Raw genomic sequence first — 24,651 nt, forward strand, 5'->3', positions numbered from 1 at the left:
CATTGACCACTACCCTCTGGATGTGACCATCCAACCAATTCCTCATCCACCAAACAGTCCATCCATCAAATCCATACCACTCCAATTTGGAGAGAAGGGTGTTGTGGGGCATGGTGTCAAAGGCCTTACAGAAGTCCAGATAGATGATATCCATAGCTCTTCCCTTGCCCAGTGGTGTGGTCACTCCACCATAGAAGGCCACTAGGTTGGTGAGGCAGGACTTGCCATTGGTGAAGCCCCGCTGGCTGTCTCGATTCACCTCCCTGACCTCCATGTGCCTTCGCAGAGCTTCTAGGAGGATCTGTTCCATGATCTTCCCAGGTGCAGATGTGAAGTCGATAGTTCCCAGGATCCTCCTTCCTACCCTTTTAAAAAATGGGTGCAGTGTTTCCCTTTTTCCAGTCTCCAGGAACTTCCCCTGACTGCCATGACTTTTTAAATATCATGGAGAGTGGCTTGGCAAGTCCATCAGCCAGTTCCCTGAGGACTCTGGGATGCATCTCATCAGGTCCCATAGACTTGTGTATGTTCAGGTTCCTCAGGTAGTCTTGAACTTAATCTCTCATAGTGGGAATTAGAAATATTTAATCTGTGCTTTTCAATTTCCTGAAAACAGCTAGATATGGAATAACATTTCTACGGGGTACAAAAAGTTTGGCTTTATCTGTCAGAATATTTCTTAGTGAAGATATAGAAAAGTTAATTTTACCTACTTTTATTTTATACTTGGCATTTTACTTATTATGCCTATTATTTTTCAGAATCCATCTTCTCCATTTGACATTAAAAGTAAACAGTTCTTTGGAGATCAAACTAAAAGTGAGAATGGATGGACTTTCACACTCTTTCTAATGTTACAGTCAAAGTTATAATAAGTTGACTTGTTGACACGTTTTATTTTTTTGCATTATTTTATATAAAATACATTTCTTACACCTATCAGATTAGCCTAGGACTCTTCCTGTTGTAAAATTCCTATGAGCTAATCAAATGTTTATTGAGATCAAGTGAAATACTACTAGTCACTTAAAAGGTCTTTTGTTGAATATCAACCTATACGATCCAACCTGAACTGAAATATTATGAACTGTATTTTCTATGGAAATCAGTAACAGATTGTAGAAAAGCTAGGATTTTGTGAACCTAAAAAAAAAAAGCCTTTAAAATGCATTTTTAAAAAAAGTACATATTTAAAAAGGTAATCAATGCTTTGTCAAATAACAATTATCTAAGATAAACAGGTAATGAGGAAATGCTGTCATCTTATTTATCACACTACAATCTCAAGTATACAATTTGTCTAGGACCACTTTTGTATAACTGATCAAGACTGCTTTCCATCATTTTAACTTTCTAATTATGAAAAGATTGCTTTAATTTGATCCTGCAGCTGGGAGCCTGTCTTTCCTGAAGGGCCTGTTTAAAGTCCAGCATGCAGCTAAAAGTTCACTTGGTATATGATTAAAGGTTTATCCCAAGGATCAGAGTAAAAACAGAAAAAAAATGATTGATAAAACTTCAGAAATTTCCAGTCAGAACACTTAAAAGCTTGGAAAACATAAATCTAATATTCTTTGTCATTTTTAAATGATGATATAGATGATTATAAAAAGAGTGAGAGAGATTATAATTACTTTTGGAGTAATAGTCTAATGTTTATTTAAAAATCCACTTAAAAAAAAGAGAAACAGAGATTCAACTTTTTACTATTTTAGGCACATTTTCTTTGTGAATCTACAGCATATGTCGAAATATAATAACTCATAGGAAGAGACACAGTGACACACACTGTAAATGGCATGTTTGAAAGAAAATAATAATGTAATTTCAGTCACTTATAAAACAAAAAATAACCCCCTAGAGATTTTCATATAGATTCAAATATAATCAACATTTCTTAGAGATTATTTACTATATTTTAATTAATGGTGACAGAATATTCAGAAATTCCTGCAGACGTAAGATTATGTTTTGTTGCAGACTCCATTTGACACTTTCCATTACTGAAAAAACATGTAAGTCAGAGAACTTCTCCACATAAGACAAAAATCCCTTCAAAACTAGCCTCTCATCTGGAAACAGACATCAGTTAGTCACTTCATTTATACATCAGGAAACTTTACGCACTTGCATCCTGAGCACATAGAGACATCTGAGGACTCAAATAAAATTTTTATTTGTTAAGACTTCTTGGCAAAATAAAAATAAATAAAAATATAATGGTGGATATAACAGTTGTTATTACTAATCCACTTAAAATATTACTTACTACCCTTACTCCAAATAACTAATTATTACAGAAAAATCTCATCAATAATGTACTCGAAATTGTACAGAAACTTCCTAGAATCTACCTCTTTGATGGTGTTCTCACCTTTCTGATGTCCTTCTGAATCCTCAACAGCTTTGGTTTTCCTCAGGAGGATGAAGATAGCACCAGGGGCTAATTATGGTAAACAACAAGCAGGATTAATTCCTTGCCAAAGGGTATGATGGTGATGATGGAGATTTTCTTCTCCTCAGACTTGGGTCTACTTGGGGTTATTTATACACATATCTTTATCCGTCTCTCACACGCCCTTTTCTCTGGATCCCAGTTACCGAGTGTTTCTGTTCTCCATTCTTATACAGTGAAGTGATTACAAAAACATTACCAGATTCACATATTACTGAAACTACTTTACAAAACATCATAATATTTCATGCAAATAATATCTAAATTCTAAATGCATAGTATATCTTCACATGATGTATCATTTTTAATTTCACCATATTTACTACTGGACTTCCAGAATTTCGATAGACAAGAAGATTTTCATGAATAGCATCTGATCTTTCTAATGTAGAAGAGCTGAATGAATAAAAATATCTCTCAACCCTTTCATGCACTCCCAGAATTATCTGTAGTCTTGGTATCCACCAATCTAATTTCTTATTTCACATTCACAACTTCAAAGTTTACTAGGTGGACAAATAAAGTGTCCATTTCCTGTAGGCAAAAGATACCTGACAAGTTTGCTAAGACACCAGTAAGAATAAAAGAAACATGTATTAATATGCAGTGTATTTATTTACAAATTTTTATCACTGTTGTATGTTGGATAGCACTCTGTAGCCGAACTGCAGCATCTCAATCAACTATTCCAGTAGAAAGTTACAATCCAAAATTTCACTTTTTTAAGAGTTGAGACAGAAAGAAGTGTATTTCCTTCTCAGACTCCTGCAGACATTTTCTTTTAAGTCCCATGGTTTCCTACCATGGGAGCCAGTATCAGTTGCTTATAGGATATTTATGTATTTCAGGGAACACTAAATAAGCCAATTACAAAACCAAAAGGGGAAAGAGGATAAGGACTGGGTGAATGAAAATCCCCCACAAAAAAAAACCCCAAACCACAAACCAAAACAAAAAAGCCCACCTGTTTCAGTATAAATTTATTCTACCAAAATGGTAGACTATAAAGGGGTGATTGAAGTGCCTAACATCACATGTAGCTACATCTAGAATTCCTAAGGAATCCTGCCTGGCCTCCAGCTCACCAGAGCAGCACAGGTCTCATGTTGGTCCAATGTCATATCTACCAGCTCTGTGCTGATGTCTCAAATATAGCACAGTGTCTAAAATGGCAGCAGAGAGACACCTGAATCACTCCACTAGGTATTTTAAATTTGGAAAAAGTTGATGCAAATGGCATGAAATATGCAAATAGAACGTAAGAGAGAAAATTGGTGTAGATAAAAAACCCTCAGCTACTAAAGGAAATTTGAATTTTAAATGTATTTAATATGCAGATGATACATGCTTAAGGAGATGTCCGCTTGTTTTGCATAAGTGTCCCACCTAAAGGTTTGCTTTTACCCGGTTACTCTCTTTAAGTTAGCTATTTAGTTGTGACTGGTCTGTATAAATGACGATCAGACCTATGCATATACATTATCTTACAGGCATTTTGCTGCTTACCTGACATCTCTCTCCTGCAGTTGTTATGTACTTGCTGTGTTTCATTTTAAATGGCAAAGAAAGCTATTCCAGCTAACAATTATGGCTTTCTGTAAAGTTTTACATACAAATGAAACTTAAGTCCTGAGGTCAAGGTCCTGTAGAAGCCAATGAACGTTACTCAAGCATTATGTTACTTCAATTGTCTGAGTAAATTGCATTACATGCCCTTTTGGAAATTTGTAGTATTTTACCAAGTGATATTGTCATGTTGTTGTATTATTACTTATTAAAAAATTTAATTATTTTTGCATCCACTAAACCACAAATCAAACCTCTGTATTTTTTTCATATAAATTTAAGTGTAGCAACAAAATTAAAGAAACAAGCTGAACTTTTCTGAGTAAATGCAGAATAACGATGGTGATAAAATGCACACCCCTGAAAGCTAAATGGTATCAAACAGCTCTAATAATGATCTGTTTTGCATGAGGAGCTGTAATGTTTGCTACTCTAGTAACATATGTGTTGATTTTAAAAATCCCCTACCCATCTAAGCTGTGCATAAGTACCACTCATAAAATTAAATAATTTGGGATAAATATGTATCTATTTTCTGCTGGATATGTGTTTACACCCACAGTCAAATAATTGAGAAGATAAATAGATATTAGCTAGACCTGCTGTGTGCTACAAATTAAAGTTTTATTCAAATTATTGTTAGGTCAGCTTACTTTCAAGTGGCGATACTTACCAATGAATTAATGTATTTATTGGTTTATGAATAAGCTAATGGGAAAATTGCACTGATATTGACTTGTCAAAGAATTATGCATATGCATAGAGGTAAGCATATTATTAATTGGCTTTATTGTTAGAACAAAATATATATTCTCATAATTAAATAAAAAATGCATTTTTAAAGTCCTAAATATTCTGTAAATAGTTCTCCATCATTGTGTATTGATTTAAATTTTTTAATCTATTCTTGTTTTAATGACATTATTCATGAAGATGTAAAAGACAAAACAAAGACTATGTTTCTGGATACACACACTGATGATCTGTATATAGGTCTGTTTATACACCTTTTTAAGTGTCATTACTACGTTTGTTCATACTTTTCAATTTTCTTGACATTATGCTATGAGTAATATCTTAACCTTTGGCTTTCATACTTGTCGTGACTGTAACCAATCAGCTCAGCTACAAAAACATGAAAACAATTTAATGTTAATCAGTGACAAAATAAATCATCCTAATCTACTACAGAGTTTGCCACACATGGCTAACTGGGCTCCAAAGGTATATCTAGATTTCACTGGTGAGTGTACGCAGCTAAATTACTCAACTTGTTCTTTATGTATTTTCGAAAGGTAAATACTATGGGTTTTGTTGTCTGGTATGAACCCCAATAAGAGAAAGTAAATGTTACAATATGCATGTCAAATGAAAAGAGTATGTAGAGCTGAGTGTCCGTAGAACATATTAGCATTGCTATGAATACTCAAAAATTGTCCTTTCATCTGCATCTCAAACACAGTGGTTTTAATAAAACAAACCAAAATCAAACAACCAAACAAAAAAAAAACAACTTAACATCCCTGTAATACCTTGCAAGAGAGGTTTTTTTATGGATGTATGATTTCACAGTGATGCTCTTTGGATTTCCTCTTTGAGTTGAACATAGAAATATCTCCTCTGAGGCTAAAGTACATAGTTTAAATAATCTTAAATTCCCACATGAAACTGAATCATAGTCCCCTTTCTTTCATCATATTGCTGCAGAAAATTCACCCACTACAAATTTTAACAGAAGTCTATATAAAATATATAATACGATAGATATTTGGACATAACCCTAAATAATGAAAATTGGCTGGTGGTTTGTGGAGTTTTTTTATTAATCTACTGATAATCTGGACAATTTTTAAAATCCAGTTTCTATATCTTACTATCATCTCTACTAAGTACAGTTTTCTGAAACCAATGTACCTTACCAGGTTCTGTGTCTATGAAAACCACTAAAATTTTATATTGATTCCTTAGACTTTTGTATAAAAATAATTTTCTCAAGTAATATAAATTATATACTTTCAAGTCAATTGCCCTTTCCATGATGAAATGTTGTTTAGGACAACAACCTGTCACACACTGTTTTATTTTTCACACAATTAACCATGAGTTGTGCTTTTTTGTTTCTTAGGTTAACAGGATTTCACCTTCCTCCACCTGTGACAAGTACAAAATCTGTATTTTCACTGCGCTTGACAAGTGATTTTGCAGTTAGTGCTCATGGGTTTAAAGTTTACTATGAAGGTAAGACATTCTTAAAAAAAGATTCTCTTTTTTTTCTCTGATCGCTATACATAATAAAACTAAATGTCCCACAAAAATATAAACAAATACATATTTATAACATTATCAAAGTTACAATATCTGCTTTTCATGCAGTCATTTAGATGCATAGATTCACATCTGAAACCAAAACATTTAAAACTCTACCATCTATAGTTCCATCCAGATAAAAAATTTTATGATCTTTACTTTAAGAATGCCAAATTCTTCAAATTTTGAAAAACAGAATAATAATCATTCTGGTCTTTCTAACATATGCTTATTCAAATTAATGCCAAGACATTACTAGTTAGTCTTGAATTTCACTAGATAGTTGAATTTATAGCTGCAAATTTCTGGACAGATTCCTTCTCATGCTTTCGCATAAGAGAAATGCTGACTCAGTTCTCTGGACTGACATAAACCTACATCCCTATCACAGTTTTCACAATTGTCTACAGTTTTCACACAGACGCTGAAGTAAATGAGCTGGTACATGCACTCCTGATGTCCAGAAGTTCATAGTATTGTATGTATGTACCAGGAAGGATCTCGTTTATGATCAAGCTCACTTTGGTCTTCTTTGAAGAGTTGTGATATATCATCCATCCATTTTTTTTAAGCAATTCCTTGGCACTGGGACTATGAACACTAACATGTGCTTATGGGATAGAATCAGAAACGGTTGTTTTTCTCTTACTATTTTCTTTTATTGTATTTGGGTGTGGGATTTTTTTTTGTTTGTTTCGGGCTTTTTGTTGGGTTTGTTTGCTTGTTTGTTTGTTTTTTAAATTGATGTAAAAACACTTGATCTTTCTGTTTCTATTAAGTGTCTGTGTCAGCAAGCCGGGAGTTATAGTAAACTTCCTGGAGAAGCTCTAAGGCCGTTGTTGTACCCTACTCAGTCCCATCTGCAACAAAAACTATTCTCTGAGAAAGTAACTAGCCGAGTAACACTTCAATAGGTAGGAAAATATCCCAAAACTGGTAATCCAGTGAAGGGCTGCCATGGCAATGCAGCCCAGAATCACTCTGTAGTAAAATGCCTTCAGTCATTGACATAATTTATCTTCAGGTATGATGCATTAGAATGTTACTTCATATCGAAATTCCCTCCTATATGTACTTATGTCAAGATAGGAAATGAAGAATGTGAAAGAATTTTCAGGCCTTTCTTGTCCTGTGACTTATTATGGAAAATAAATTAAACAATTACACACGCTTTTTTTTCTGACTTGCACACAAGCGAGAGGTAATTTATAGAATATAAATTCCAACTATGTGTAACTGGTTTTGTCTGCATTATAGCCACTTTGTACTCTTAATTCAAGCTAAGTGTAACAATTGCATTTGGGCTACATTATAGTTATGCTGTAGTCCATTAATTTTTCAAGTGTTCAGTAACTTTGTTCAGTAGCAGCATTATTACAAAAATGTTATATAGAAATGTATTATGCAATTCCTATGGATTTTTAACTATGTGAAATATAGGATATACTTCTCTCATGCATACTTGGAAAATATGTAGCATTTTTTATAGTTAGTTTGGTGTCATAAATTGGGAAATTCAAATTCACTATATATGGTATAAGATGCTGTCATTACACATTGTTTGCCAAAAACATTTTGCACTACTAATGCTAACAGATAGTGTACTATGCATTTCAGCTACGATAAAGAATGATAAAACCTAAAACAGAAAATCACCAACAGTTTGCACATATGACTGACTCCTTACATAGTTCCCTTTTAGGCCAAAATAACATGCTGATTAATAGAACTCAAGCTCCTAAATCACTGACAAGTGTGGAGAAACTTTACCTTCAACCACAGAAATCAGCATTTTAGAATAAAACGTAAACTCGCTACCTTGAATTTGATACTAATCTTTTTTGAATCTGATGCTTTATTTTGTCAAATCAGGAATACTGAAAGAAGTTAGACTAGTCCCCAGAGTTTTAGTCCACTGGAGTCTCCCTTCCCATGGCCAGATCTACTTTTTTAAGAGCTGCATAAAGGCAGTTTCATTCAGTGAGAATTTTTCTTTCAGTTTCTGTTTTTCTGACTTCCTGTGAAGCTACCTGTCCTGAAGCTACCAGCTAGGAAAGAAATTAAAATGTTACATTCATTTCATTCATCATTCCTTGATGTGAGAGAGTAGATGTATTTAAATGATAATCACATCAAGGTCTGTTCTTGTACTCTTTGTGAATGTGTATAACCCTGCAATCAACATTTTCAGATCTGGTTCTACCTAGTATCCAATTTTCAAAAACTTTGATTGCCCAGTAGCTCCTTTTTAGCTTCCTGACGAGACATCTGTATACTTAGTACCCCTAAATATCAGGCCACATAATTAAGTGCTTCATTATGGATTTGTAATTTGAAACCTAAGATAGAAATGATTATCAACCTATCATTGCAATAAATCAAAATGGTAGAGACAGCATGAGAGGGTGGGATGAGCAGTCGAGACATATATCTGAAAGGGTTAGATCTAGGTGTGGTTTGTAAAAGAAAGGACATACCTTTCATAGTCAATGTTCATTTAAAATACTTTCCTTTGAAATGTTTGGAAGCAGAGGACATAGCCAGATGGTTATATGGGATGCACTACTGGCTGGCTACTCTTTAAAAAAACCACACCCCCCCCCCCCCCCCCCAAAAGCCCAAATAAACAGAGCTCACCAACATCTCGTATTCTGACCTCCCATCCTCCTTGATATATTTGCAATTTTGCTGAAAGTTGACAAGAAACTCCAGAGTACCTGGGCAGAATCTGTGGGAGCTATGAATCTACTGTGGACTTTCTTGGTCATAACATAGAGGAACATACTAATTTTCTGGTCTGCTGAGAATAAAAATGTTTATGAAAAGATAAAAAATTATATCATCAATAGATCTATTATGCTTGACTATCATATGTAAGTCCCTGCAATTGCATCCAATCACACAATAGACCACAGAAATACCCACTCTGGCCTCCTACCATCAATATCAGTCTGTAACCTCTGTCCCTCCATCCTTCTCTCCTTTCTCTCCGTCTCACCTTCTTTCTTTCCTCAATGTCAAGTGGCATATTTGGGTTAACTTTGGTAATGTTGTGCACATACTTCTTTAGGTTCGGCTTCTTTATTATTTGTGAAAGAATACATCTGAGAAATGCCCTTCTCTATATAACACAATAACCCTGCAGAAAAAGGATTTCATGAGAGAAACTGAAACAGATTATATAGAAAAAGACTTCACTTACAGTGACAACAAAAAATGGTGAAATGCATTGAAAATTAAGGAGGAATTTTAAGAAAAAAACTTGAGCTACAATAATTACCAGCAGCAATTTATCCTTTCATCACTGTCTAGCAACACAGTTTCTGGCTGGAGTGAGAAATAGGGGAGTTACAAGTCTGCTGATTCTGTGTCTTTTTTTTTTTTTTCCGGAGAGGTTTCTGGCATCTTTTCATTTTTTTTTTTGGTAGCTTTCAGGGTCTGTGTAACACGTATGGCTCTTAATATATGGAGGAGAAATGCTACACTTAATCCCCTATTTGATAATTTAGGCCAAGTCATTGTGTAGCTATGTCTTTTTTATTTTTCTTCTGATATTATTTTGGTTTCAGAATAGAAGAATTTCATTATTCCATTTCCTGTTGTCCTGAGATACATGAGCAGCTTTATTCATTGAGAGCACAGGAGGGAAAATACAGCTGCTGAGAAAGTGGCACAGCAGCTTGGTTCATACAACAAGGGGCTTCAGTAAACGTAGTCCTGCTTTGAACTGTGGTCCCTTTTGTTCTTACTGGGTTATTTTACAGCTATTAAACAATGTCAGGTAGCTGACATTGTTAAAATCATTGACTTCATCAACAAATTTACTGCTAGAATTTATGGCAATCTTTATTCAAGGTAAATATGATAGACATTTTTGTCCTATCCTATAGATCACGAGGAAGAAAAAGAGAATATAATATATAGCTTATGTTTATAGTGAAAAATTTGAATGTCCTGGGGATTAATCACAATTATTTATAATAGTGTTAGGAAATATAATTTTATCTGTTTTGTACTGCTACACATATTTTTAAAGCTGAATTTTTAAACTGAATTATTACACACTGTATAAACATTTAAATGGTCTGGTGTGGTGTTACAGGAATTCAGCATTTCTGCTGAAATGCTTTTGAGAGGGGTTTGAGAGCAATGTTAAAAATTTCAAGATTGATCTCATCTTTATGGGTAATGGGAGGGGGAAAGAAGGGAGCAGATGGTGTTTATCAACAGAATAGGATTTCCATCTAGTGACTTCTAGGAACCTATCATGCATTTCTTTCAGCAATATTAAGGAAAATTTGTAGCTGATGTACAGGATTATTGAAGCATGTAGATCAGAAATACAAGTAGAACTTAAATGTGCCAGGATGTGGATGCTAAAAATAATTTTGGCAGCTGGTATAAAGCTAGAGAATGTGAACAAATAAGATAATCTATTTTTAGCTCTCCATATCAGAATTCAGAAATGTGGCTACACATAATCTAAATCTTGGGTTTAGGTAAGTTTCATGAATTACTAGCTGTGTTAAGCTAAAAATATCACTACTAACTGCATATATAATGTTAAAGATGTGCTAATGAATTATTGTTTAATGTTGGAGTGCTCTCCATAAAAGGTCCACTCAAAAGGTGTTTGCCAGGTTGGAGTTGTACAAGCCACAGACTTTAAACTGTTAAGTTGTCACCAGGCTTCCTACCTGAAGATACTATAGGCTTTTTTTTTTTTTCAGATTTTACCATAGCTATTTTGGGTATGGCTGCTCTCTGTCATAAGATTGCTTTAGCAAGCCCTTAATAAAAGATGGAATTACAGAATCACAGAATCACAGAATCATTAGGTTGGAAAGGACCTTCAAGATCATCAAGTCCAGCCATTAACCCAGCACCACCATGTTCCCTAAACCATGTCCTGAAGTACCACATTTTTTTGAACACTTCCAGAGATGGCGACTCCACCACCTCCCTGGGCAGCCTGTTCCAATGCCTGACCACTCTCTCACTGAAGAAATTTTTCCTAATATCCAATCTAAACCTCCCCTGGCACAAATTGAGGCCATTTCCTCTTGTCCTATCGCTAGTTACTTGGGAGAAGAGGCCAACATCCTTGTCACCACAATCCCCTTTCAGGTAGTTGTAGAGAGCGATAAGGTCTCCCCTCAGCCTCCTCTTCTCCAGACTAAACAACCCCAGTTCCCTCAGCTGCTACTCATAAGACTTGTTCTTCATACCCCTCACCAGCTTCGTTGCCCTTCTCTGGACATGCTCCAGCACCTCAACATCCTTCTTGTAGTGAGGGGCCCAAAACAGAACACAGTATTCAAGGTGTTGCCTCACCAGTGCCGAGTACAGGGGCACGATCATTTCCCTACTCCTGCTGGCCACACTATTCCTGATACAGGCCAGGACGCTGCTGGCCTTCTTGGCCACCTGGGCACACTGCTGGCTCATGTTCAGCCGGCTGTCAACCAGCACCCCCAGGTCCCTTTCTGCCGGGCTGCTCTCCAGCCACTCCTCCCCAAGCCTGTAGCATTGCATGGGGTTGTTGTGGCCCAAGTGCAGGACCCTGCACTTGGACTTATTAAACTTCAGGCAATTGACCTCAGCCCATCGATCCAGCCTGTCCAGATCCCTCTGCAGAGCCCTCCTACCCTCCAGCAGATCAACACTCCTGCCCAACTTGGTGTCATCTGCAAACTTACTGAGGGAGTACTCGATTCCCTCATCTAGATCATCTGTAAAGACAATGAACAAGACCAGCCCCAGAACTGAGCCCTGGGGAACACCGCTTGTGACCAGCCGCCAGCCGGATTTAACGCTGTTCACCACAACTCTCTGGGCTTGGCCATCCAGCCAGTTCCTCATCCAGCGAAGAGTAAACCTGTCTAAGCCACGAGCTGCCAGTTTCTCCAGGAGAATGCTGTGGGAGACACTGTCAAAGACTTTACTAAAGTCCAGGTAGACAACATCCACAGCCTTTATCTCATCCACTGGGTGTGTCACCTGGTCATAGAAGGAGATCAGGTTGGTCAAGCAGGACCTGCCTTTCATGAACCCATGCTGGCTGGGCCTGATCCCTTGGTTGTCTTGCAGATGCCCTGTGAGCACTCTCAAGACCAACAGCTCCATAATCTTCCCCAGTACAGAGGTCAGGTTGACAGGCCTGTAGTTCCCAGGATCCTCCTTCCGGCCTTTCTTGTAGATGGGCGTCACATTGGCAAGCCTCCAGTCTTCTGGGACCTCCCCTGTTAACCAGGGCTGCTGATAAATGATGGAGAGTGGCTTAGCAAGCTCCTCTGCCAGCTCTCTCAGTACTTTCTGGTGGATCCCATCAGGCCCCATAGACTTGTGGGTGTCCAGGTGGCTTAACATGTCCTTAACTGCTTCCTCCTGAATTATGAGGAGTATATTGTGCTCTCCATCCCCATCTTCCAGCTCAGGGGGTTGAATACCCTGTGGAAAATTAAATTAAGTTTGTCTAGGATTTCTGAAAGAAAAGTCCACAAAGGAAAAAAAAAAAAAAATAATTAAAATAGAGAATGCTTAAATTACCTGAACAGATATATTCCTCATGGAAACTCCTGTTTTGGAAATGAAACATACTAAAACTAACAAGGAATCATAATAAACATAAGAAGGCCATCTGAATTCTGAATTTTTACTTCCATTCAACCTGTTGTATAACAAGAAAGTTTCTGGAATTTTTTCTTTTGCCTGAATATATGAGCATCTGCCACATTGTCTAGGAAGTCACATAAAATTATCTAGCATATCCTTCTGGTCTTGGAACACTAACTGTGGACAGAAAATATCCCAACGATACCTGTTCATAGACTTGTATCTATTATCCGCAGCATGTGATGCAGAAATAAAATGACTCTATATTCAGTGAAATAGAAAACATAAAAGACTTATCAGGCTTTGACTTTATTGTACCATTCCTCCCATGTGGTAGGTAGTTCTGAACTCCCTTGGTATAGGGGAGGCAAAGGGAAAGTTACGATTTGCAGTAGTTTAAAATTAATTTATGAAACGAACAGCAGTTACCAAATCATAAGCTAAGTTTAGAGAAAGAATAAGTCAATACATAAGCTATAAAATATGGTGCTAGGTCATGTTGCAAAGTGATTTTTTATATTGATGTGTTTGCAGTGTAACTCAACTAAGAGAAGTAAAGTTGCACAAATTTTATGCTGTGATTAACAATAGCAGAATACTACCTTGCTTTTGATCATATTATTGATACTTCCAGACAAGAAAAAACAAAGCAAGAAGTCCACCCTATTAAAAGTTTCAAAATACCTCAGATATATTATCTGGTAAAACTATAAATCAATATTCTTTCCCATATATTCTTTCATACAAAGATGTACAGCCACATAACATCTTCCTAGACAATGTTTTTTAAAATCATAAGTAACATTTCCAAAATACACTCTGTCAGTTAAAATTATCATTGTCACTAAATAAAATAAGTGTTGGCTAGGAAAATACCTTTTTTTTTCCAGTTGATCCAGTGTAACCTGTGTGTAACAATACATCATTGTTTCAGGACTATCATGCTAATCTTAATGCCCAAAATACTTGTAATGCCGTAGCGCAGAAGGGAATCACTCTTTATGAAATCAATACCAGGTTGCCTTGGTACTTATTAATTTTAAATATTTTACCTATATATTGCATTTTTCCCGCCATTGCTATAGAGATCCAGAGTAAAGAAAAATAGGCCTGTGGACTTAATGTGGTTAATTTTTACTTCACACCATATTATTGATACTGCAATCACTGAGTTGGGTTTGGCTAAACAATAACTTCTGGGAACAAATTCAGCTCTTGAAGACATCAAGATTTAAGAAAAATGCCACTTTCTTTGGTTCCACTGATCACTCTGCCTCACTTAGAAGTAAGATGTTTTAACTCTGATTCTTAAAATTCTCATCGCTGGCTCTTGTTCTGCTTTTATCTGCTAAATTACAGAGCCCTTAGTATTAGCATCTGGTAGTTCTTATGTTAGGTTCTTAAGTATTGCAATAAAATCACACACTTCAGAGTAGTCTTTCTTTTTAATATGGGCTTTTAAAGCCTTAACATAAAGTATTTTGTTCCAGATCACAAATTAATTTGTTCTATTCTGAATTTTCATAATTTTGGAAGGGTTGTGATGTTAATATGAAAAATGGGTCTGGTCAGTATGTTCATCTGGCTGAGCCCCGTACCTGATCACCACAGTCTGTTCTATCTTCTTAAATAATTTTTTAACTATCATCAGTGCAATCTCACTCTCTATCCTGTGTGTGTTTGAGGGCTTCAAGGCCTGAGTGGCAGCTACTGGAGTCAGACTGGGGTGTGGGTGTCCCTGGCCGGTGGTTTCAGCTAGTGGATCGAGTGGGGTCTCAGTGCCAGCTACTGAAGTAGGTGTGGGTCTTGGCTACCACTCACAGGGATGGGAACCGTGTCTGTCCCAAAAACCAGTTACTGGGAGGAACAGGCTTGAGTGAAGCAAGTGAGGGGCTCAGTGCCAGCAGCTGGAGCAGACCATGTGCCTGGTGCTGGGGGTGTGTGGAGGCCAACTGTCTGCATCTTCTCCAAACTGTGTGTGTGTCATTCACCAGCACACTTCCAGCTGGACTCATCAGTGGGTAGGAGGTCCTGGATCTGGGATGAGGTATCCGGTGGGTGGACGGGCTATGCTGGACAAGTGTGTGAGTACTGTGTGTTTGCCGGTGAGCACCAAGCTGGGCCAGCCCCCGAGTAGGGGACCCATGGGGCAGCTAAGAAGAGGGATCTGGGCAGGGGTGCTGGGGCAGACAGAAGGGTTGTGCTGGTACTTGGGGGATCCACAAACGTATGTGCGCTTGTGAACGCAGAGAGTCTTGTGTGCCTGCCTGCACTAGTGACCTCCTGTGCCTGCCAGCCAAATAGGAGGCTTGGTTGCTGATGCTTGTGTTTTATATGAGTCCTGTATGGAAGGTGCTGTTGAAGGCAGCACCTTGTCTGTGTCAGTCTGTAGCCACTCATGTCGGCGTCTTGTGTGTGTCTGTGTGTTTCTCGGGGATACATGCTCAGCTGTGCAACTGGTTAAACTTGCAAATAGGAAAACATCAACAAGGTCCATTGGCCCAAATCAGACACCCTCAAGTCTTGAGGTGCCCCAGGCAGGGCTTGAGAAACCTCCAGGACCCAGAGCTGCTGGAGGCAGTGGCCACTTAAAACATCTCTTCACATTCTTAAATGTCATTTGGGTTCACCAAGGATAATTTGCCCTCAGGAAGTCTGTGCTGACTGTTCCCAATTACCTTTATCCTTCAGGTGTTGGAAAATGGATTACAAAAGTGTGCTCTTCAGGCTGCTTCCAGGATCTGAGGGAAGGTTTACTAGTTTATAGTGCCTGTGATGGTCCCTCTTGCTTTCATTAGGACAGGTGTTTCACTAGTCTGTCTAGTCATGAGGGACTGTCACTGATTGCCATAATTTTTCATGGATTACAGACAGCAGTTTTTCAGTCATGGTGGGACAGGTCTTTCAGTACCCTTGGGTGAATCTATGAATGTGACTATATTCAGTTTCTCTACATAATCAGTCCCTCAGTGCGCACACAGAACTGTCTGTCTCTCTCTTTCCCAACTGTACTGGCACACGAAGAGGTTTCTTCTTGTGAAGAATGATGCACGAAAGGCATTGAGTTCATGTTGTCCACTGTTGTATTCACTCACCAGTGTATCTGCATTTTTCTCTGTCCTTTTTGCTACTAATATACTCGTGGAATCCCTTTTTATAACCCATAACACCCTTCACTATTTTTAGCGTCCCTTGGACTTTGGCCTTCTTCATTTTGTCCCTAAATACTGAAGCGACACTTTTATACTCCTTTCGTGTCTATCCTTTTTCCATTTTTTTTGTCTGTACTCCTTTTCATTTTAGTTCATTAAGAAGTTCCCTTGTTAACCTCATGAGTCATTTTCCAAAGTTCACTTCCCCTTAAAATAATTGGTTGTCTTTTAAAAAAGTCAGCTGCCCTTCCTCTTCATAATTGCTTCCCAGGAGATTCTGCTTAACAATTCCCCAAATAAATCCAAATGTGATGTCTCGAAGTCTAACGTCCCAATTTTACTACTTACTTCCCAACCTTCCTTCTAATCCTGGGTTGAATTTTCTTCTCTTCTACTCTATAGTTAGGTCACTGTCCCCTGACAAGGCTATTTTTAGAGGCGCTCCTCTCCCTAACCAGAGGCATTTATGTTCTTCTTTGCCTTAAGTGGTTTAATTTCTTCCCAACAGTCCTACTTGATCTTCAGATGAGATAAAATGATTAAGGAGGCAGAACCCTTGAAGACAACTGTGCAGCTAGGCATTGGTCTGCTGGATGTGCTTGCTCATAGCCAAAGCTTTTCTCCTAACCAGAAGGATTGAGAGAGATGCCAACACCATCTGGGAACATACCCCCTTCACTCTTCACCTCAGAATCCCATACCAAACTTTGATCTGCTTAAGGTTTCCCTTGGCCATGTTATTACCACTCATATATGTGAATAGCATGAGGTGGCAGTTGTGAAGCTGAACAAAAAGCAATTGCTCTGTGAAATTATGGGTCTGGGCTCCAGGCAAGAAGCACACTGTCCAAGACTATAGATCTGCTTGCAGACAGGGCGCTGTGCCATGCAGGAGGGAGTATCTAACCATTAGTACCTCTTAGAGGCTCTGTATGGATGCCTGTGTCACTTTATTAACAGTATACAAAAATACAGTTAAAGATTGTTCCTGTTGCCAAGAATTTGCCATCCTATTTTAGAGAGAGTATGTGACAAATTCATCTACGTAGACTTCTCTTCCTTGTTCTTTCATTTGCAAAATAACGTATCATTTGTAGGAAAAAAGCTCATGCACATGTGCTTGATTATAGACGTAGTGTTTTATTCTACCATAACTACCAGTTGGACTTAAGTTGTTGTCTGTTGGGTGCTAAATTTTCTTTGATAAATCTTAATAAATAAACAAATAAATAAAGTTGATTGATTAGAGAGCCACGGAACAATGCATAATTTTGTACCAGGCAAAATGAGTAGCAATATAATAATTGGCTTTAACACCTGCAAAAAAAAAATTATTTGAAATTTAGAACCCAATGAGTAACATGTAATTTCTTCTGCCTTAAGAAATATTTAATTATTGGAAGAAAAAATATCTCCCCCTTAGTCTGGAAAACATCCACTTACTATTTCAATGTTCTGTTTAATTTATTTCTTTCAGAATAATGTTGTTTAATAAGCCATATTTGTCAATCTATGGTACTGTAATTTATCATTTTGATACATGCCTCATATTGAAGCTTAACTAAGAAAGTGATTAATTGGAGATCTTAATTATATGTCAGTCTTCCATTATTTTTTTTCTTATATTTTCAATGCAATTTTTCATGGGAAAAAAAAATATACACTGCAAGCCTTGAAAGAAATTTCCCAAGATATCTTGAGGTTTTCTTTGTGAACTTACATTCTTCAGCTACTGGACTGTCACATTATTAATAAAAGTATAATATTCTGACAAAAGCAAATCTTAAAGCAATCTAATTTAAGCTCACATTTGGAGTCCATGTCTAGACAAGTAGTGATAACTTTATTATTTAAATTCAATGATTATTGAATGTATTATGATTAATTCAATATAGTTGAAACAGTACTGTGTAGGAACTAATATACTGCTCATTAAAGTATTAAATTAAATGCAGCTCCATGTTTATAAGCAATTTCTTCCTTCATGCTTTTCCTAAGTTACAGCTCAATGAAATTTTGAAGAAGTAATACACAATAGCAGGCTTTGAAGTATCCATAAATTTCATAGAAATGGAGCTACTGATAGGTGACACTTACATGTCTAGAATCACATGGCTGAATCCTTCAGCCCGTGTTTGGTATTTGATGGAATTTTGGCTTTGATTTGTGTTAGCTTTGATAGAACTTCTCTATCAATAATATCAAAACATACAGATCTTCAAGAACATGTTCAGTATGCTCATCATGCAATCTTAAAAACTTTTCAAAAGTCAATAGGAAACTCTACAGGTGGAGAGGTTTATTCATGATGAGAACATGCATCTTGATAATACAGAACTGTAACCTAAGAACAGACTCGTTTTGTCACCTTAATAGACTAACAAAGTTTGCCAGTTTTTCACATGTGAGTTAAATTTATAGTTCATATTTGGACACTAAGATCTATAACAAGATATGTATTAATACTGTTGAGCATTCAGCAGCTCCCACTAAGCTCAATACAAATTATGGGACATGCAGAATGCTTGGGAATAGATGAACTTTTTTTTAGGTTTGTAAATTAAGCATACAGTTATGTCAGTCACTGGTGTTGTCTAGAACAATACTGTTATAACCATTTAGCCATGATTATAATGACAATTTTATTTTAATGGGAAGAGAGGAGTAATTGCTTACTCAGCACTGGGATTCTCTGCATTTTAAAAAGAAATAAAATTTATTAGAAGTTTATTTTGGAAGATATTTGCTTTTTGGGTCAATTCTTAGCAGACAATTGCTCATTAGCCAATGAAGTCATTCAAGAAAACCTCAGTGTAAATTCAGACAGCTTTGAGAATGGTTGGTTAATCATGATGCAAACTAGATGGTTAGTTAAATGCCTTACAATTCAGGAAAAAAAAAAAAAAGAAATAATCAAAAGCAATTGTATCTATAAGTAAATACTAATCTTCTGGCTGGAGGACCTGTTGTCTTTTGGTAATTCTACTCTTCTGTTGATGAATCATTACCTGAACAACATAAAAAAAAAAAAAATTCCTTTGTCCTTTTTTAGATGGTTGGCAGCAGGCCACTAAAATCCCATGGACTGTAAGTTGCATGTTACAGCTAAAAATTAATTAGCTAAGCTTCTTATCTAAGATCCATACTATAGATGTAATTGGAAAAGTTGTCCCAAAATATTGACACAATTATAGAACTTTTAAATGCAGGTCTACATTAGAAATGCTTTAAAATTCTAAAGCTAACCTATTTATTTTAATGAAGAGGTTTATCCTAAGAAAATATCATAACGAATTCTTGATAAATTTTTGTTCCAAAGGCCGAGAAGTTTACATACTTTAAAAACATCAGTTCATTATATTTGGGATATTTTTGTAAATAATTTTCTGAAAATAATGGCAATGGAATAATTAAAAATTTAATAAAAATACCAGCTTGGTTTTGGTGCAGAATTTTTATACTTTCTATGCTTTTGGTTTTCATCTTACATTCTGTAGTTTCCTTGCTATGAAATAACATCTGAAGTGAGTATAGAGAAAGCAAACAGACCTGATATCAGACAGCAATCCTTCTGCTTCTCTATAAAAAATAGAAAGCTAGGAGACTTCCTTACATCAGGGGTCATAGTTTTAAACTAAAAGAGGGTAGATTTAGAGTAGGTATAAGGAAGAATTTTTTCACAATGAGGGTGCTGCAACATTGGGAACAGGTTGCCCAGAGAAGTGGTAGATGCCCCATGCCTGGAAACATTCAAGGTCAGGTTGGATGGGGCTCTGAGCAACCTGATGTAGTTGAAGATGTCCCTGCTTATGGCAGGGAGGTTGGACTAGATGAACTTTAAAGGTTCCTTCCAACCCAAACTACCTCCATGATTCTATGATCTTATGAATCTATGATCCTATGATTAAATGTGGTTATTATTTTTGAGGTGCTAAGGACTTAGTCTGGTCCCCAGACTCACATTCCTTTCTCCCTTCCTGTTAGCTCACTATAGCACTCACTCATATAGGCTATGTAAGGAGCCAGATCAGGTAATTAGTACGGCTGAAAACATATAATTTTGTTGCTTCTGTATTATTCCCTCAACCTTTTTCCTTGTCCAGCTAGCTGCATTGCTCGCAAATGCTGACAGCAACCTAAGGCATGAATGAGATACATACAGTTGATGGTGTGAAAAAACATTGCTCCTTTGACAACAGCCTAGTTACCCTAATTTAAAACATTTATCAAACTGCATCTTGATGCAACATGTGTAATGCATAGTGACAACAGGAGATTATAACAGTCTTACCACTTGTCTGTGTTTCTATTGCATAAAGCCTGATAGCAGATTTACTGAGTATACAAAACTGACTCTTGCTGCTTAGAGGAAAATGCATCACAGTATCTTGGATTCCCAAGATTGTTTTGGATTGCAAATGTTCCAAGGACCATGTTTGTCATATTTAGATTTGACTCTTTCATGAAAGTATTATATAGTGTGCCTGTTATATTAATTTAATTTCAGTTTGATCACTATACAGACATGAAATGATAAATTAAAAAAGAAAAAGAATCCCAAAGATTAAATGTGTTACAGATTGGAAATACTTACAAAAGATAAACTTAATTTTAAAGGTTGCAATCTTAGCATACACATAGCACTAATTTTTTGCCTGGGCTGTTTCAGTTTCCCCTGAGATTTAGGTCTCCTTTTTCCAACCTCTAAGGTTGACTTTCCCATGTATTTCAGACTATACTTTCACTGTTCCCTTCTAAGGGCTGGAATTCTTTTCTGTTCTTCTGTCCCTATATTTTAGAACTCCAGTGTCATGGTTTAACTGCACCTGGCAACCAAGCACCACACAACTACTTGCTCCCTTCCCCCTTGGTGGGATGGGGGAGAGAATTGAAAGAGTAAAAGTGAGAAACTCATGAGTTGAGATAAAGACAGTTGTGGTGGGTTGACCTTGGCTGGATGCCAGGTGTCACCAAGCAGCTCTATCACTCCCCTTCCCAGCAGGACAGGGAGGAGAAATGAGGATGGAAAAAACCCCAACCAACCACATGGGTCAAGACAAAGTTTAATTCATTGAGATGAATGGCAAGACAGACATCCTAACCAAAATGAATAGATTGCCCAGAGTGATTGTGGATTCTACTCTCTGAGGTCTGATCTCCTAGTTCACACTGCTTTGAGCTGGAGGTTGGACTACAGTCCTCCTGAGGTCAACCCAACCTGAATTATTTTGTGATTCTACACCAAGTAACCTGTAGGAAGCAACCAATAGTAATAATTTTCATTTCCAAGTTTAATGTGAAAATTGAACGTCCATTCCTGAAGGATTTATTTCCCTGTAAATACAGACAGAGTTTGGAGTTGGCTTGAGGTACATCCAGTTAAATACAATTTTACTGTCAGAAAGCAGCAAGGGCTGGAAAACAAGGAACAAGAAACTGAGGAACACTCTATGCAGTGCCCTCTTCAATGGTGCACAGTCTAACAGGGACTGAATATGGGAGGCAGAGCTGTGGTCTGGTAACAGGGTCCATCGATAGCCACGGTAACATGGCAAATAATGGGCCAGGGCCAGGGTGCATCCAGAGAACGAAAAGAAATGGGGCCAAGGCCAGGCTGGAGACAAGGTACCAGCACAGACCTGAGAGTCCACGCAGAGCTAAGCTCCATACAGCATATGGACAAGGGATCCATCCAGCAGACATCTGTAGACTGGTTGGAGAGTGGTACTCCTGTGACAGGGGACTGATGGTCCTGGGCTGAGCTGAAATGGGACTCCTGGGCCCATGGTCCCAGGTGAGGCTAGTCAGGTCTATTCTTGCTCTCAGGGCCTTGATATTTATTCTGGCTCAGGTTATTGAAGGATATTTGTACTTTTTGTATGTATGTTGATTCCCTTTTTGAACTGTGATAACTTCAACAATATGCAGACCTTGCGGTTTCACTATGTGTCTCGTTCATGAAACCTGTAAGTAAGCAGACATGCTCTGTTAACCGTTACTGCATCATTCATCCTTTATATTTCTGAACTGATAGATCAGAAATAAATTCATGTGAAGTTCCACAGGACTGTAATTTTAACATTTGTAACCAGGGAACCTCTAACTTCAAAATACCTTGTAAAGCTTCGTGAAGGAGAGTTTACACCATTAGATTAAGGCATTTACTTTAAGTGAGAGCATGTAAATTGGACTTTAAATTGCCCTCTGAAAAGGAATTATTTTTTTCCATTGATTTTGTGGAAAATATTGTCCCTTAACTTTGACAACTAAAATAAGAAACTGACTGTGGACACTGATTATGTTTTCGTTTCAACAGAAAACTTGTCAAAAAAGTTCAGTGCATATCTTTGCTGTCAGGGTGGTCCTCAGAAAACCAATCAAAAAAGCCCTTTACCTGCACATGCTCATCAGCTCTGAGGCTTAAAAGTTTATGCAACTGTTTAGCTTGCTTCTTCATTGCATGGCATAATCTTAAGCATAGAAATGTATTTATAGATACTGTGTAGCATTTCAGTCAATTAGAATATTATTGCACTGTGGTAAATTTCTGTTTATTAAGGCATCTTCTAAATTTGATGCAATAGATACTAAGTCCAAGCAAAACTCATATACTGATATTGATAGTGAGTTTCATTTTCTTTTTTTAAATGTATCACTTTGTCATCTGGTGAAATGAAATTAAATGAATTACATTTCAGATATTTTAAAATTGCCATCAAATTACATGTCATTTTTCAAAGATGTCTAAAACACACTTCCTGCTCCTGAAAGATTTGCAAGTTGAATGTGTTACAGACCATACACAAGACAAAGGACTAAAAGAGTATATTTCTACTTAAGTTTATACACCTAGATTAAATGCCTAAATTACATTGTCACTACAGAATACCTTCTTGAATGTTCATTCCTCCTGGAGAAGCATTAGCAATTAAATTAATTAAATTTCATTAATTAAAACTGTGTAAATTCAATACAGAGAACTATTTGCATATTGTCTGCTAAATTTCCTGGCCAACTACCAACTCTGAAAAGCATAAATGTGGTTAAGTGGTTATTACTATCAATAAAGGACTTGTGCCTTGTGCTGTTTAAACACTATTATCTTTACCCTGTGGTATGCTAGCTTCTTAAATAGATAGCACATTCTTTTAACTTTTCTGGTAAGTGTTCATCTACTTATTCCAACAAATTACTGAGAGCTTATTAGCAGAATTTATTCATCTGCAACCTGTTGTTTGGTAAACAGAAGTGTTTTAAAAAGAAAGAGAAAAAACCCCAACAATTTTATCATATAGTATAAAGTATCCCTCAGTTTAAAGATTGGATTTGGTTTTTAATCCTAACTTTTTCTCTTTCCTTTTTTCCTTTTTCTTTTTTTTTTTTTGTTTTTCATTTAGTAATGGTCAACCATTCTGTGATTTACCTGGAGTCAAGCTTATGTTGTCACTGATATATTTCAAGTGAGAAAGTCTCTGAAACTCATAGTACTGTCACTACAAAATCTACTGTAGCATTAAAGAGATCTAATTTGTAAGAGCATGACCTTCACAACTCCTTTTTTTTTACAGAGTAGTAAAGAGCCGACTACATTGTAAACAAACCTTTTTGCCCAACTTAAGTATAATTCCTTAAAACAGCAATATTTAACAATGTGGATCTATTGACGATGAGATCAACAAAGGAAAATAGAAACACTAAGTACAGCATGATAAATTGTAGTAAGAGAGAGATGAAGCTAAAGTAATATAACTAAATATTTGCATTTATAATTATTTAATTCATTACATACTATTATGATCTATTGAATGCACTTCTTTCTTGTATGGTTCATTCTGCTGAATGCAAGTTTCATATGCATATATATTTATGTTCATGCATTTTTCCTTCATCCAAAGAAACCAAGTACCGCCTGAAATACCCTGGCTTCTCATAGCAGGAGCAAAGGCAAGGATCATAGTTTATATGGAGTCCCTGGCTTTATAAAAGAAGATCTGGATACTACACTAGGTCTTATTTCCCATGCAGCATTACTGGTATGATTTTTGAGAAGGAGGAGCCCTCATGGCGATTTCCATTAAAGCTTGTTCCTATTCTATCACAGCAGCAAAACAGCAGCAAAAAAGTATTGCATTTTAATTCTGCTATAAATGCAGTATTTAAATATTTTTAATAAGAAGCATAATATTTTAGTGATTAATTAATAGACTGATATTCAAATATGTTTTATTTTAAATAAAGCAATCATTTTTATCTAGAGTATTCCACTGTAGTGATAGAATTTGCTCTTTTATTGTCTTTGTAAGTATTTAATTAAGCCTTGAGAATGTCGAAGCTATTTTCTTATCAGCAAATTAAAGTAAACTTTAAGAAAGCACCTTTCCAAAAGAAATGTCTACTATACTCATTAAATTCTCACTGAATTCTATTAACCTTGTATACGTTCTTTTTAAAGTAGATCTATTTTAGTCTAATTTTCCTCTCCTGGAATTTAGTGAATAAATAGGAAAAGCAAGAGTGAACAGACAGCTTTTGGCCATACTGACAGTTGAAAAGTTA

General features: G+C 36.6%; 1 protein-coding gene across 3 annotated transcripts in view; it reads left to right on the forward strand.

The window, feature by feature from the left end:
- The window catches only part of CSMD3 (CUB and Sushi multiple domains 3), a gene marked incomplete at its 5' end in the record, with an annotated part of 769,714 nt that overhangs the window by 102,944 nt on the left and 642,119 nt on the right, over nt 1–24,651 (forward strand). For all 3 annotated transcript variants that reach the window (XM_081996335.1, XM_081996336.1, XM_081996337.1), the window contains one exon: nt 6,147–6,259. In XM_081996335.1, coding sequence (XP_081852461.1) covers nt 6,147–6,259 — 113 coding nt within the window. The remainder of the gene's footprint in view (nt 1–6,146; nt 6,260–24,651) is intronic.

The sequence above is a fragment of the Phaethon aethereus genome (assembly GCF_964289735.1).
Source record: "Phaethon aethereus genome assembly, chromosome: 2".
NCBI classification, from domain to species: domain Eukaryota; kingdom Metazoa; phylum Chordata; class Aves; order Phaethontiformes; family Phaethontidae; genus Phaethon; species Phaethon aethereus.